This window comes from Aulonocara sp. 'chitande type north' Nkhata Bay, linkage group LG4, assembly GCF_057382095.1.
Source record: "Aulonocara sp. 'chitande type north' Nkhata Bay isolate Kocher_YH1m ecotype deep benthic linkage group LG4, A_spYH_male_GT1.1, whole genome shotgun sequence".
NCBI lineage: Eukaryota > Metazoa > Chordata > Actinopteri > Cichliformes > Cichlidae > Aulonocara > Aulonocara sp. 'chitande type north' Nkhata Bay.
This window is the reverse complement of record NC_141347.1, coordinates 27641182-27656781: the sequence shown is the minus strand read 5'-3', so window position 1 is coordinate 27656781 and position 15600 is coordinate 27641182. Positions and strand designations below refer to the sequence as shown.

General features: G+C 38.9%; 2 protein-coding genes across 4 annotated transcripts in view; both read right to left on the bottom strand.

The window, feature by feature from the left end:
• Window positions 1-45: 45 nt before the first annotated feature.
• Window positions 46-8101, bottom strand: prkcsh (PRKCSH beta subunit of glucosidase II). The gene is made up of 18 exons (XM_086289584.1): window positions 7957-8101; window positions 7605-7724; window positions 7364-7480; window positions 7178-7273; window positions 7014-7071; window positions 4809-4926; window positions 4228-4357; window positions 3950-4034; window positions 3613-3691; window positions 3436-3519; window positions 3185-3349; window positions 3013-3103; window positions 2628-2697; window positions 2336-2425; window positions 2154-2228; window positions 1969-2068; window positions 1699-1858; window positions 46-512 (listed from the first exon to the last, which is right to left on the bottom strand). Exons 2-17 carry the CDS (start codon window positions 7690-7692, stop codon window positions 1712-1714), a joined length of 1593 nt encoding a protein of 530 aa, XP_086145710.1. The 5' UTR covers window positions 7693-7724; window positions 7957-8101; the 3' UTR covers window positions 46-512; window positions 1699-1711.
• Window positions 8102-9494: 1393 nt separating this feature from the next.
• Window positions 9495-15600, bottom strand: part of pde4a (phosphodiesterase 4A, cAMP-specific) — a 48763-nt gene continuing 42657 nt past the window's right edge. For all 3 annotated transcript variants that reach the window (XM_086289581.1, XM_086289582.1, XM_086289583.1), the window contains exons 14-15: window positions 13697-13879; window positions 9495-13462 (exon numbers count right to left, since the gene is read on the bottom strand). In XM_086289581.1, the coding sequence (XP_086145707.1) occupies window positions 12959-13462; window positions 13697-13879 (687 nt within the window). In that variant the 3' untranslated portion in view covers window positions 9495-12958. The remainder of the gene's footprint in view (window positions 13463-13696; window positions 13880-15600) is intronic.

Below are 15600 nucleotides of genomic sequence, written 5' to 3'. Positions count from 1 at the left end.
TTTTTACTGATTGTCAAAACACTATTAAAATGTCATTTTACAATCGCATGCACATTCAGTAAGGCTGGTTTGTTGGCTTGAGTGTTTCGATAATTGCAACAATAACGCACACTGAATTATTTTTTTAAATGACACATTTCCACCAGCTCTTCAGTTAAATATTTAATAATCAATAGGATTGGATATATGTAATATATCCATATGTTTTGTGATCATAAGAAAAGTTATTTAGATTTAAAGTTTATTTCTGACAAAAAAAAAGCACTGGTACACAAAATTTAACAGCACGATAAGAAGTTTATTTCAAAATAATGGAATGACACTACAGTGGATAGAAACAGGCTCAAATAAACAGGTAGCACTGGAAGTTGGAAATTTAGATGATGCTACAGAAGTGAAAGAGAAACTAATCATTGGAATTTATCGTTAATTGTTAACCAACACCAAGGTGATGCTGCTCACAGCATGGCAACTTCATACTGCTGTAGTGACTGTGGTCCCTTGAGAACAACCTGCAAGATGGAGCACATACATGTTTATTTCAATGGCTTGTTTGCCTAAGTCATGTCTTTGTTGTTATTTAAAAAAGGAAGAACAATTTAGTCACTGATCCCTAATGGTTTCATTCCTGAGGACTAAGCATCTGCAGCACAGATGCCTCCTAATTATTGCTTACATTCGAGATGGATGCCATGTTAATGTTAGAGGATGACACATTCAAGTTTTATTTTGCTGTACCAGATCAATTAGAGATGCACCGATGTAACTGGAAATCACCAGCGTTGGCAGATACTCACCTAATTTATAGCCACTAGACAGTCAGTAACATTTATCTATAAATACAAACCAAAACTATTTTAAAAAAACATGAGTATTGGTGCATCTCTAATAAGAATCCCTATTACCATACCATTTTAAAGCACTTTAACATCAGGTATGTAACTATCAACTGTGCATCACCCACAAAATCTAAGACAAATGGCTATAAGAAATCAATTTAATTTAAGATTAACCACGCTTCATAATTTGCAGCATTACATCACTTTGTATTTCAAGAAAAACTGTATTAGATATCTGTTTACCATTTACGACATCTGTGGGCGGCTTGCGGGCAAACTTATAATTTGATATCACTATATCGCTGTGGTATGAAATGTGTGACAGTAACTGCGATTCAACAACAAACCCTAAATTACTTTCTAAAAATAAGAACTCATTTTACAATCTGAGCTGGTAGCAATGTTTATACCTGTGACATCATTCAAACAGCTGGAAGCTCTAAAGTTCCAACTGTGTGCAGTAAAGGATGTATGCACTATTGTAAGAGTGCTGATGTGGAATACTGTAGTACCGTTTGCATTCATCTTACCCTTACAGGACATCATTAAGTTCTGGCCTTCATTAATTCTAACCCTCTTAATCACTACGATGAATTATTATGAACTTGCCTTTACCTGGATCTTGCTGCTGGCCTGCTCTTCTTCTAAAATGAAGCTTTACCTAATTCTTCCAAAAATTCTGAAATGCTAAACCTTCAGATTGTACAACATTTTCATTTGGTTAAGCAAAGAAAATATGCCAGCTTTAAACAATGCTAGCCATAAGAAACATTTGATATATAAAAGGGATGGACAGGAAGACGTGAAAGGAGGATGATACTGGTTTGCTACAAATACTCAGAAGTTGGGAGTTACTTACTAATCAAAAAGATCTAGAGTTCTTGGTGCTCATGACTCGATATTTCCAGGCTTGGGGGCTCCTGACAGACTGCAGGGCTTGTAAACTCCATCAGGTACTCACAGCGACTAGGCTCTGAGGTAGACATCACAACAGTTTCCTTCCCACATGTTAACTTAACCTAAAAGGGAAAACAACAAATTATATTGTTTCTCTGTAAAATAACAGCAATTATTTAAAGTCAAATTAAGACAGAAAAGATTAAATGATGCCTGGCTGGGTGTCACTCACTGTGGTGGATCTGCTGGGGCCTTGCCAGCAACCTGTTCCATGTTCATACTTCATTACAGAATAGATGCTGTCCTCAGGACCGGCCCATTTCCCCCAGGATCTGCACAAAGAAAATGGTGGCAAACACGGATGAGCAAAGACTCAAGCAAAGCCATGCGAAATAGAAAGAACAGATATTGTCTTACCCTAAGTTAGTTTCTGATCCACCAAACTTGGATTTCTGGGTTACCCTGTTAAATGGACACAGTCTATAGATGTACCTGAAAGAAACAGACAAACTTAGACCTTCAGAAATATATAATATATATAATAAATATTATACAAAGCATTAAAAAAAATATGTTTTGTTTTTTTTTACAATACATACTCGCTTGTAGTCAACTCATAACACTGGCTATAGAAGTAGGCAAATTCAGAACTGGGTCCAAAGTCAAAAGAGATTTCCTTCTCAAGGTTCCTGAAACAAATACCCAATCCAAAATTAAACAGTATTTGTTTACAGGTTTCAATTACAATAACTCGCTGATTGTGTAAAAAAAAAAAAAAAAAAAAAAAATACAAATCAATGCAGCTGTTGAAATTTAAACTCTCATTATGTTAACAAAAGCTGATTGCATTACTGGCAAAGAGGCTTCTTCACATTCAGGCTGAGCACTTACCTGATCTGATCATCTACTTCCCGGAGAGCTCTCTCAGCCTCATCAAACTCATCCCTGGCTTTCTGAGCAGCTGGGAATCAGATGCACAGACTTGAAATATACACGTACAACAAACTCACAAAAAACACACACAAACATACAAAAGGTCTGAGCAAATCATGACTTCCTCTTGATGCTTTCATATGTAATGAACTTCATGTCATATAAAAGATACACAGCTGGGGAATTTAATTCCTTTTCTGTACAATTTATTGCAAAACATAATGAATAATTCATTTCAAATTAGAACATTAAAATGCAAACTGACATGCTTCTACATCTGTGATGAGTCAAATACTTATTGCTCAGGACAGGATGAGTCACTCAGTTTTAAACGCATTCTTACCATCAATGAGGTTCTGCGTTTCTTGGTCATAGGGAGGCATAGCTCCTTCATCATCATCCTTCTTTTCTTCAGTCCTCGCTGTAGGAGGGATCTGCAAATCAAACATAAGTTAACTCCAAAAATAACTCTGACTCATCCAGCAGAAGTTTGATGAAAAATTCAGTGAGCTGACCTTATAGTCATGCTCATCGCGGTCATCATCTTCATCCTCTTCATCATCATCATCTTCATCCTCTGGTATATCATCGTCAGGGTACTGATCAGATTCGTTGTCAGAGACGGGCTCGTTTATTTCCTCCCGTGAAGTTTCCTCTGGTGCTGGGGTGTCTGCGTTGGACTGATGCCAACAATATTTACATAAATTTCTCATGAAATTTACTATTTATTAAAAAAATAAAAAAAATAAAAAGTATAGCATCTTACCTCTGACATGTATTTTTCTTTGACATTACTCCAGATAGATTCAAATGCTACTGTGTCTACTTTATCCACTCCTCCCAATAGTCCCTATGCAAAACAAAGGAAAGGTTCAGATTTTGATGTGTCACAGTTTCTAAAACCCAGTAAACTTTACCAGAAGACAAACAGAATCCGTTTTACCTGCGCCTCTGCTTCTGTGAAGAAACCGTCTGCATCTGGGTCAAGCTCAGAATGAGACAAAAGCTCAGGCACTGACACACTGTGGCGTAAAAAAATATATAAATTACTTTGATAAAGACAAATGCTACAACAAATGCTAAATTACTTCAGGATAATGATCAGCCAAAGTGTATATATTAAATGGCATGTCAACCCTTTGTTTCAAAGAGTTACAATCAGTTCACGGTGTTGCTATTGTTGCCAAAGTGGTCTCTATGGCATGTCACCAGCTGTCTAACTAGATATATTTTTCAGTTTGTTACGTGTCCCAACAATTCTGGAGGGTGCCAGTACTCACAAACCATCTGCATCATCATCAAGTTCAAGAAACACCTCAGCCATTCTAGCACTATCTTTTTCTTTTTGAATGAGAGCTTTTTGATCTGGGGAAAAAGAAAAAAAATTATATATGAAAATTTAATTAACAACCTTGCTATGCGTTGCGAATGAGCCATACTTGCAAAACAATCAGGATCAAACAATATTTAATATTTAGCTTAAATGACACTAGAGAACCTGTAATGTCATGCTCATTACAAACAGTAGATGGCGATATACTTTTAAATCTTAGTTTACCTTCCCAGGCCTTCAGATGGCGCTCTTTAGCTTCTCTCTCAGGCTGCTCTGCAGACTCCTTTACTGTTCTTAGAGCCTCCACCTTTGCTTCCATATCCTTCTTACTCCCCTGAACATCTCCAAGTTTGGCCTATTGAGAGAAAATTATAAAATATAACAATTTAACCTATACACAATAGCTGTGGAAAATATAAACAAATCACTATAGAAAGCAAACGATACCCTAACATTAAAATCCAGAAAAATATAAGTACTGAATGCAGCCCCAAAACAGGTCACATAGAACGCTAGTCTATTGCACGTGTGGCACTAGTAACTTAGTTAAAACTTAAAAAACAAACAAAACAAAAAAACAACAACATTTTGATACTTGAAATTATTTTGGTTTTGGTTTTTTTGTGCAATTTGTCTAATATTTGGTTTCTGAATGTAAATGTGAGTTTCTAAGAGGTAACTGATGTAAACATTTGCAAGTGTATTTTGTTAGGCACCGGCATCTCTACATCAAAATGATTATGACTAAGGATTCATGTTTCAGAGGCATACTGCAAAAGGACCACAGGTTGTTTTGTCATTCACACCTTCTTATCCTCTAGACCCATTTTGGCTTCGTGGATGAGTTGTTGTTTTAGCAGAAAGCCTTCTTTTGCAATTTCAGCCATCTTCTGCAAGCTCTCTCTCTCTTTTCGCCCAAGCTCTCTGCAAGTTAAACATCATATAAAACATTCTGAATAATAAACATCTACCGAAAACACTGAATATGTATATGCAAGTATAAGCAGTGTTGGGGAGTAACGGAATACATGTATCGCCGTTACGTATTTAAAATACAAAATATGAGTAACTGTATTCCGTTACAGTTACCGTTTAAAAAGGTGGTATTCAGAATACAGTTACTTTGTTGAAATAAATGGATTACATTTCCTGTTTCATATTGTGGCGGGTCAGGACTGTTTGGGTTTGTTTTGACAGCTATGTTTTGTTGTTCCAGGCGGCAGCGTTACGGTTGCCATGGTTACAGGGTGATGCTCTCTCTCTGCGACTGTGTTTCCTGGGTGTTGTTGTTGTTGTGCTAAGCTAATAGGCAGAATGCTACAGGCATAGCCCTAAAGAATGTAGCATCATGGGCAGTGTAGTCCGTGCTGCAGGGAGAATGGACTGCCATACCCGTTATGTGTCTGTGAGCGCGAGGAGGGAGAAAAAGGAGAGTGGAAAAGTACGAGCTGTCATCGAGCAGAAATGGGAGCTGGAAGCATGTAAATATAATAACCACTGCAGCCAAGAATAGTAGGGATGGGTACCGGTGTCCGGTGCCATCTGACATAAACGGTAGTAACCAGACCGAAAAGCAGCGCACATTTCGGTGCTTTATTTCGGTGCTTTTTTTCCTGAGCTGTGATACACTTCTAGCCAATCATTTTACGTTTCCGAGGATAGTAGGCGGGTCCAGGTACGTACGTTCTTTTAGAGCAGAGCTACAGATTAAAAATGTCCAAGGCCAAGCGGTCAAAAGTCTGGCTGTACTTCACAGCAAAATATGCAAACTCAGCAGCCTGCAACAAGTGCTTTAAGCTGATACTGTGATACTGTCAAAGGAGGTAACACCTCAAATCCGATGAAACACCTGGCGACGCATAGCGTTTTTTTAAAAGCTGAGAAATGCGCCGTATTTGATAGCTTGCTGCGAGACCTCACACCGAGCACATCTACTCCGGGTGGGTTGCCTGTTATGCAACATCCCCCAAAAACACGAAGAGGAGAGTCCTGGCCCCTAGCCCTGCCAGTGTAGCAGAAATGATGACGGATGATGATGGCAGCAGCAGCCGTTCTTCTCTGCGTGAGTAGCTTAATGTTGTTCATGTGTAATTTACGTTGAGTAGGCTAACCACGTTATTACATTAATGCATGTAAGGTGAACTAGCAAACATCGTCATAGCTACATGCAGCTGTCCTCTTGTTTGATGGCAGATACTCCCTTCACCCTGGCCAAAAAGACTAAAATGACCAAAGAAAAAGTGGAAAACAGTTAAACATGAGAGGTTTTGGACAAAGTTTGTGTTTTTTCCATTGTTTAAGCACTGCTTCCAGCCAAGAGTGATACCATATATGCCCCATAGCTGCAGAAAAGGCTAACATTGTTATCTTTTTACAAAAAACAGCTGAACATGAGAGGTTTTTGGACCAATTTTGTGTTCTCCATTCTTTAAGCACCGGTTTGAGCACCGTTTGAGCACCGGCACCGTTTCAAAAGTACCGATTTGGCACCGGTATCGGATAAAACCTAAACGATACCCATCCCTAAAGAAGAGTGCCTGACGAGCCCAGTTGTAAGTAAGCTATTAAGACTCGACTGTACACTGTGTTCATGTTTTCCTCCGAAACAATAAGTTCCGTTGGAGCAGCCTTTCAACGCCTCTCTCTGCCTCAAACTTGACCCAGACAACAAAGTAAAGCTATTTTTCGGCTACGAGCCCAACACGGAACCTGACGTATTAGCCAGAGGTCCCTTTACTACGGTTTGGAGCCGCGGACCTTCAGTAATAGTAATAAATCACACAGCAATAGTACATTCATGTAAAAAGTTGTAAAAAGCATGATAATATATTAAGTAATCCAAAGTATTCAGAATACGTTAGTCTCATTGAGTAACGTAACGGAATACATTACAAAGTACATTTTGCGGCATGTATTCTGTAATCTGTAGTGGAATACATTTTAAAAGCAACCTTCCCAACACTGAGTATAAGTGAAAGCAAAAATAGTTAAGAAAGTTGTATAAATCCCACCTGCATGTGTTCTGACACGTAGCACCACTGTTGTACTCATCAGTTGTGTCACAGCAGTCTGCAAAAAAAAGAATTCAAGGTGTAAACAAAATCATAGCCACACAAAAGAACAGAAATAAAAATGGTCAGCATGATTTAAAAAAATAAATAAATAACTAAATTACCGCAGATCCCATCATTGATGCGAGAAGAGGGGATGAAGGTTGGACGGAAACCTGCATTGGTGCAATGAAAGCTGCCGTTGGGACAAGCAGCAGTGCCTGAAAATAAACAGCACAGGTGCATTTAGCAGCAACTACCTAATTCAAACGTTCTATGAAAAGAGTAATCAGACTCCAGGATATACACACCTGGCTCATCAGATCCATCCTGGCAGTCACAGTAGTCATCATTTACTCTGTCAAACGGAATGGTCCGGGAGCCATCTAGGCACGTAAAGGGTTTGCCCTCTTCATAAAACTGCCGTTCTGTCGAGGTTTCAAGTTTATTTTATTAGTGCCATGAAAGCTCCGCATTACAAGTAGCTGACTACCAGAGGTTCGGTGAACTAATTGATGCGTTTTAGTCTTGTTTAAAGATATAAATGCTTACTTGACAAAGGGACACCGCGAGGACGTTGGACCTCCACCGCGGAGACTCCTACACTCAGCAACAGCAGGAGCAGGAACTGACAGGACATAATGACAGTCCACCGTGCAACGGCACCACGACCTATCGGTCATAAAAAATATACAGGTTAAACGCAGCTTCAATAGGAAGCACACCAGGAGCCATAACTTTATAAACTACAACGTGCCTGAGCTAACTGTATCAATTTTATATCCCGAGCTAACAAATCAATGCTAACTAGCACCTTTAGCTACCGCATTAACATATTACAAAATTAAAATGCTAATATAAAAACACCCTTCGAGTGTATTTCAATATCATAACGTCATATTACCTTTGCAATTCAACTAATGCGCTGAAGCCCAAACAGGACTTTATATTTTTATCTTGTTTTCAAAAGAGCTAATAGCTAAACTCTGCCACCGCCTAGCTCCGTATTGACAAAGCTCTTGCGCATGAACATGTACCCTCCCCTTCCTCTGTCATGTTTCACTCTGATTGGACGACGCTCTTCTGTGGCTCCTGTGATTGGCGGAGAACGGGAAGACCCTTTGCGCTTGTCTGAAGTGTAGAGGACTCTGGGGACGCAGCCATCTCGTGTAAGAGAGGTAGTCATCACTGTTTGCACTTTTACCAATATTTAACTATGGGGTAAATAACATTTAAGCATTTATGCATTGATTTTAAACTTTCATAACACATTTATAAATCTATATCAAAAATGTCCCTACGCAATAGCCTCTCTTTAAAACCACAGTACCAGATTTAATACAAATAGGAAATCTTATTTAAATCTAGGTGTATGCATGTACCAACCTACCTGTACTAGACCAAACAGGTCCAAATAGAGGTGCATTCCAAGGTTACAATACTTACCTAAGAGTACGTGAGGGGAAAAGGAACTACTGTAAATCTTTTAAAAACCAAAATGTAAACAAGCTAAGCCACTCTGAAGTTTAACTGAAAATAAACCAAGCTGCAGGCTAAATTAAGTTAAGCACGCCTACTGGATGACTATGGAAAATGTGAAGAAGTCCAGGGATTTTTAACTTTTAGCTAACCCCACCTCGATTGCCATTAATTGTAAACCAAATGAGTTAAGTAAAAGTTAAACAGTTGAAATTGCAAAAAGGTTCCTGTTCCACTATTAATATAGAAATGTCTATTTTTTTTCAGTTAATCCACAGCAAACAACATTTTCTGTGGATTAACAAAAACTGCCAAGTCAAAATGGACACGATCAAAGCAAGTCGCAAACACTACTAAAATACTTGTCTCAAAAAGGATGCCACAGTCTGAAGAACAGGGGTGGAGTGGTTCAACAATGTTGGTACTGGCCTTGCTCCTTAAGGCTTTAATGGACCAAGATTATTAAACTGAAATATAAACAAGCCCGACAAGAAAACTTTAGAATTGGGGTGACAGTGAGTTAAAATCATTTTAAACAGATTGGAGGTGATTAATAGATAACAGTCATGAAAATAGTCAAATGCAAGTGAGAGGAGATAAAGACATGGACAAGCAGGTCCAATTCACAAGAAAAATAATGAATGAATCTCCTTATTTATTGTAATAGATGCAATAAATAAGAAATCTGGAGTTCTTAATTCTTTTTCTTTAGCTATATTTCTTAAATGAAAAAAAGCAAAACGAGTGAATCAGACTTGATATGAGCATCAAAAGTCAAAAATGTGATTAAAAAAAATGATGAAAAAATGATAGCTTTTACAATGGGTGAGAAACACCCCAAGCTCTGAGTTGGGCGGTAATGCTCACAAAAGCACAAGTTAGACACTTTTTTGTCTGTGTTAAGCTGCATAGAGTTATTAGAAACCATTAATGCGAAGAAGAAAAACGTAGCAAACAGGAGAGTGGAGTTTGCATTTAATAGAAAAATCTTTCTTTATTTGTATTTTAACACACTTTACAGTACTGAACAGTGAAATAAAAGAAAAATATACTGATATACTATAATATTGTTTTATATATAGATGTTTGCTTATTAAATGCATTTATTCACAAAATGACACCTCAGCTCTGTCAAGAGGAAAAACTCTCATAAAAATAATATAATAAAAAATAACTTGGACACATTTTACACATTACAGCAACATCATTTACAAATATTACAATCATTTCATGTTTTTTTTTTCCCTTGAATAACCTTTCTTACTCATGAACAAACACATGAATTAAAGCCCAGAGAAGTATTCTCAGAGGGAGTCAGTCTGTGACAACAATAACCTGACAGCAAACCCGATGGGAACCAGCTAAGTAAGCCACCACGGGATGGACATTTAGGCTATCAGGCTAGATAGTGATTAAAGTTACTAAGAAACCGAGGTGGTGACGGTGCTAGAAAGGGCCAAGTCACATAAGGACACATTTATCTCCTTTAACTGTATCCTATGTGACTACCTCAACTTCCATTTGATCGCATTGGTCAAATGGGTTCAGTCTCATCTGGACATTTAATCGAGAATGATTGGGTTGTTTGGTTATGCCTGCAGAGAGAGGTGAACGCTAACTGCTTCACAATGAGGGTTTGTGGTTTGGCCCAGTGGAATATAATCAATAAGTGACTGCGAATGACCAAACCAGCAGCACACACTACCTGAAACACACCGTCTGCCTCGAAACCTGATGAAATAAAGTGCTGGTACGAATATATTTGATTTGAACAATAAATGTGAACAACTAAAAAGTGAAAAAATAAAATAAAATAGGACAGCACGAGTGAGGAGAACATATGTTTAAAAAATGGAAATATGAGGATGTGGCCTGCAGTGGTTCACTTAACAACTTTAAGTGGTTATTTGTTAATCATGATGATGCGGATAAATTTATAATTTACAATCCAATATTACATTATATACAAGAGTGGTAATGCTTATAGCTATAGTCATCAACACGTGATTCATTTTCCAGACCATCCACCAGAATGATATAAAAATAAACTGTACACAAACTGTTCAAAGAAAACACTTCCCCTGGTTTTCTTCTCATCATTTAAAAAGAATGGCAGCAATCAATCACTTTAATAATTTCCTTAATAAGAAACAATTGCTACAGTATTGTGTTTGTATGGCAATTAAATATTGATGTTTTTATAGCTTATAACAGAACGAGAAGCCACAAAACAAAGCAACGTGTTGAAAAAAAAAGGCCAGTGCATATGGGAATCTTTTATTTGACTAACTTCCCATTTCACTGGATGAAACAGCCTGTGTGTGGGGGGCCTCGCAGCTGTGCCCATGGGGCTTTTCTTACACCAGTCTGTGGTGGTGTCTTCAGATAAGCTGAGTTACTGACCTGCAGGAACTTGGTCTTACCTTCAAAAGAACCCCACTCGTGTTCTTTTGTTTGTTTATGTATTTAATTCATTTATACCCTGTGAGAAACGAACACCTGGACAAACTGCGGCCGGTTTGAGCTGTTGTCGATCGAATCCTGAACATCCGCTCGACGAGATACGGCAATGCCAGTGAGTGAGCGACGATGAGTGTGACAACATCTTCCTCTTAAACCTACCAAAAACACACACACCTCAACTCCCCCTTTCAATTCTTATTTCCCCCTCAATGCCTTCAGATAGCTATAATAAGATAGTCGTTGTGATTAGAAAACAACACATTCTTTACGTTGGTCCAAGCACAGCAACAACATAACAGCTAGTCAGCAGCAGTGTCTACCTTTTCCCTCCAAATGCAATGCTGGATACATTGTGTATAGACCCACTGATACTCACAGAAATAAGCATACAGACGTGATATAAATATACTAGGATATCTATTGTATATCTTATAAATCTACATACTAGCAGGCATATATCCTGCATCTGACATTAAGGCAAAAAAGCATCAAACATAACAAGGATGATTAGGGACCGCTAGACCTCCTATTTGGCCACGTCACGCTTCTTTCCCCTGACATTCTGCCTCCCTGATTTTCTTATTCATCTGTCTTCCCTTGAATCACTTCACCCACTGAAGTTTCTCATCCTTTACTTTGGTGAGATTGGTTGTGTATGAGGAGACATGACCACGCAGTGCAAGTGGGCGTGAGATGGCGTTTAAAAAAATTTGTTCTGCTGATGAAATAATCCCGTGTCCCTTCAACGTATTCGGCAACTGTCAAATATAAAATAGGCAAAACGTATGCTTCAAAGCATCACATGGCTTATTCTCAGAAAGTTTAAAAAAAATATTCTAAAAATTAAAAAAAGAAAAGAACATAAGCTGGAAAGAGTCTACTGGTGGTTGTGGTGGTGGTAGTGATTGCTCTGCATTTAGAGTTCTGAGTTATTATATTACCAGAAGAGCAACAAAGGAAGACTTACAGCTGAAAACATATCACCACAGAAACTGTACGTGTGAGATACACACCACGATACCATGAACAGTAAAGAGAGAGAGATCTTCAACAAGAGACAATCAAAAATGATGACAAATTCAGACACTCCTGTCCCACAATGCATTGCTTCACGACAGCTCCGTTCAAGAAGCTGGTGTTTCAAAAAGGCACAGAGCCATCTTGCACCAGTAGCACTCTCCGCGTAAAGGGAAAAAGGGGGATATGGGACCCGATGGCCCCTTCGTCGCAGCATCTTCCTTTCCTTCCGTAGTTTTTCCTTCACCTCCTCCAACTCCGATGGGATTATCTTATTTTTCTTTCCGACAGAAATGGAAAAAAAAAGAAGTTACTCGGACGTGTAGCTTTTCTGAGGAGAACAGTTTCTATTGAGATTCTAACGAACATGAATTACTAATACTGACTGAACACTAGTTAATACTCCATTAAGGGATGGCTTTTTCCAAAGAGATTCAATACTTATCAGTGTCCCTCTAATAAATGCACACATACAAACATACAGTCCAGCGTGTGTTTCTGCCTCCCGAAAAAAGAAAGGACAGGGAATATGCGGAGCACACTTTTACTGCATGACTGCTGCATGCTCGTACACACATTGCATTGGTGGATTTCCTGCTCCTGTTTTTCTTTCTTTCTATAAGTTGTGTGTTACTTCATGTGTGTTTATGTGTGTGCATTCTAGTCCCAGAGTGCTACGCTGTCTTCAGTCGCCCAACATTAATGCTCTCCTAGATTCCTCTTAGTCTAAAGTTCACTGTGGAATCAGTCGAAAGACTTGTTGCCACTCCAAATCTACAGTTGCTGTGTAATTAACTTCTCTTTAAGCAATTTGTATTTATTCCCTTTTTGAAAAATATATTTAAAGGTGTGTATTGTCATTGCAGTCTTATTTGTTCTTGGTTTGGCCATTGAAAGGATGAACAAGATAATGTGTGCAAGTGAGGAGGGAGATACAGGAGCAAAACTCATGTATCGTCAGCTTGTGAAGAAGAATCCTCCTCTTCTTCTACAGGACTTGTGTCAGAAAGTCTGTCCTTGTCAGGCCCCCCACCCAACTGAGATTTCAGCTCCTCCTCCAAGTTCTCTTCTTCCATTGCCACCTCATCTTCTTCTTCTATTATATCCTCATTTTCCTCCTCTGCCATTATGTCTTCTTCTTCATCCTTTTTGCACTCATCCTCCCCGTGACTGCAGTCCTGTGCCACATGGTTTGGCGTGGGCTTGCCATCCTCGTCTTCCTGTTCCTGCTGTAAACTCTCTTCCAGAGTGAGCTGAAACTGAAACTTGTCTATGCACACGTTTAGATCCTTGTCGTCGTCCACAGGAGGTGGTGAGGGGCTTTGGGGAATAGTGCTCTGGTACCAGTCTCTGTTGTCCTCCAGAGTGTCCAAGATTTCCTGGGCATCAGGGTGTACAAGATCCCCCCATGTCTCCCACAGCGGGTGGACAATGTAGTCAATAAAGCCCACCTACGTAAAGGAAAAAAAAGAAAAAGGCAATGACTGACATGACATAAGCTAGCACAGTGGTGTTTCTTCACTGCCTGCAAATCAGCATTAAAAATGTAGGAGGATGACTGCTGCGATCAGAGCTGATAAATCACTCTCTGCACTGTAGTTATCACTCCACCTACAGCATTAACAGTTATCCAGTTGCGTGCTGTTATATTCATACATGTGTGTATTTCACTGCTGCTCATTTACCTGACTTTTTTCCACAGATGCAGTGTGTTTATCGCACATGGGACTGATCTCCATCCCCCGCTCTCTCTCCTTGTCTCCCTGCCTGAAGAATTCCTGCATGATTCTCTCTGTCCATTGTCGATACACAGCCAGAGGCTTTGTGGGATTGCTCAGGTCAGCACAGTGCACCATGTTCCTCAATACCTGCACATATACAAAATCATTTACCTCACATTATATTGTGAACGTACAAAGCTAGAAATACTAGTGTTGGATGAAACTTGTTACTGTAATCACATGACATTTTTTAAGTAATGCAGTACTACTAAATTCAATAATTAAATGACAGTTAAAATTATGTTGTTACTTGTGTTAGAAATAAAAAACAAACAAACAAAGAAACAAGCTTTTTTCTTTCTGTGCACCACAATCAGCTACTTTCAGTTTATGTGCAGGGAGGAACAAACTGGTGTCATGGTCTACGGCTTTTGAAGTGTAGCGATACGGACATTACCTTTATTGTTATTGCATAAATGGACAAGAATGCGATAGTGAAATGAAGACTGCGTCCATGACAGAAACAGTTGCATTATACTGTTAACGCAGCTTCGGCCCTTTGCAAGCATCTGCGCAGACATCATGCAAACACAAAGCTAGGCAAGAACCCAGAATGACATAATAGCTGAGTGTATGCTGACCCCAGCCCTGCAGCCAGAGCCTTAACTTCAACAGGTAACAAAAGCAATAAGCTTGCTGGCCTCTATTTAAACCTATGCAGTTGAATTACGGTGACGATTCCTTTAAAGTCTTTTTGGGCTCTTTATATGCGTGTCCTTGTTAGGGTGGGGATTTCTATTGGTGTGTGGGACTGTAGCTTCAGGTTTATAAGTAATAGAAAAGTAAAGAGTAATGTGCAATACCTCACCTTTTTTGAGTAATGGCCGTAGCATTGATTAACACTATCCTGAAATCTGATAAACATGAAGATTGTTTGCCCATCGTCTACTTTTTCCCTTTAAGTTGTCTGACATTTTAAAGCATTTTAAATTGACAAAGCGACTGAAAAATGTGGTGCAAACCCAATGTTTTTATGACCTTTTTCACATTCATTCTCTTTTCCTTTCCTTTCCTCCACAAGTTGGTACAATTCTCCAAAGTCTCAGTAACTGCTCTTTCCTCCTTATTGATCTTGACAGCTACTAAGCAAAAATGTTCTTCATGTTTAAATCCTCAGAAAACATCCTCCACTGCTTGCAGCTGAATTTAATTAACCTCTGTATCTAACCTCCCAATGAAAGGGTTGTAAAGATGTTATCGCTTAATCCAGATGTCACCTGAGCTCTTCCTTTAACTCCCGCTGTTAATGTCACCTGTTCTTCTGTGACATCTGACTGGAGCAGTGCAAATCACTTAGTTTCTCCAGTGGTGAGAAATTCCAGATTAGCTGTCCTTTCCAAAACTCTTGACACATATAATAATACAATAAGTTGTTAGAATCTAGTCTTTCGTGGATTCAAATACTTTTCGAATCAACACCGTTGTTTCGTCTTTGTTCAAAGACAGCTGATCAGCTGCTTTAGAAACTGTCAGCAACCACCATCACCTTGGCTGAGATAACTGGGGATGTTTCATTTCTGTCCCATTCACCACACTGTCAGTCTGGATTTTAGATCTTGCAGGAGTTTGGTGTGTGAAGTATATTGTTCAACCAAGCAGCAGCTTACAGCTCTGAAAGATGAAGTAATCTTTCAAATGCCAAAAACTGCCACTTGAAAGGCTGGCTTCAAAACTGACAGGTTAAGGCCAATGCAAGCGGCTTTGCTTCTGCCATTTGAAAGTCACCAAACTAAAAGCCTCAACTGCGTCAACACTTTTAGGTGCTTCTTGAAATGGCTTGTTGGTTATTGTACTTAAGAGTCCATTCA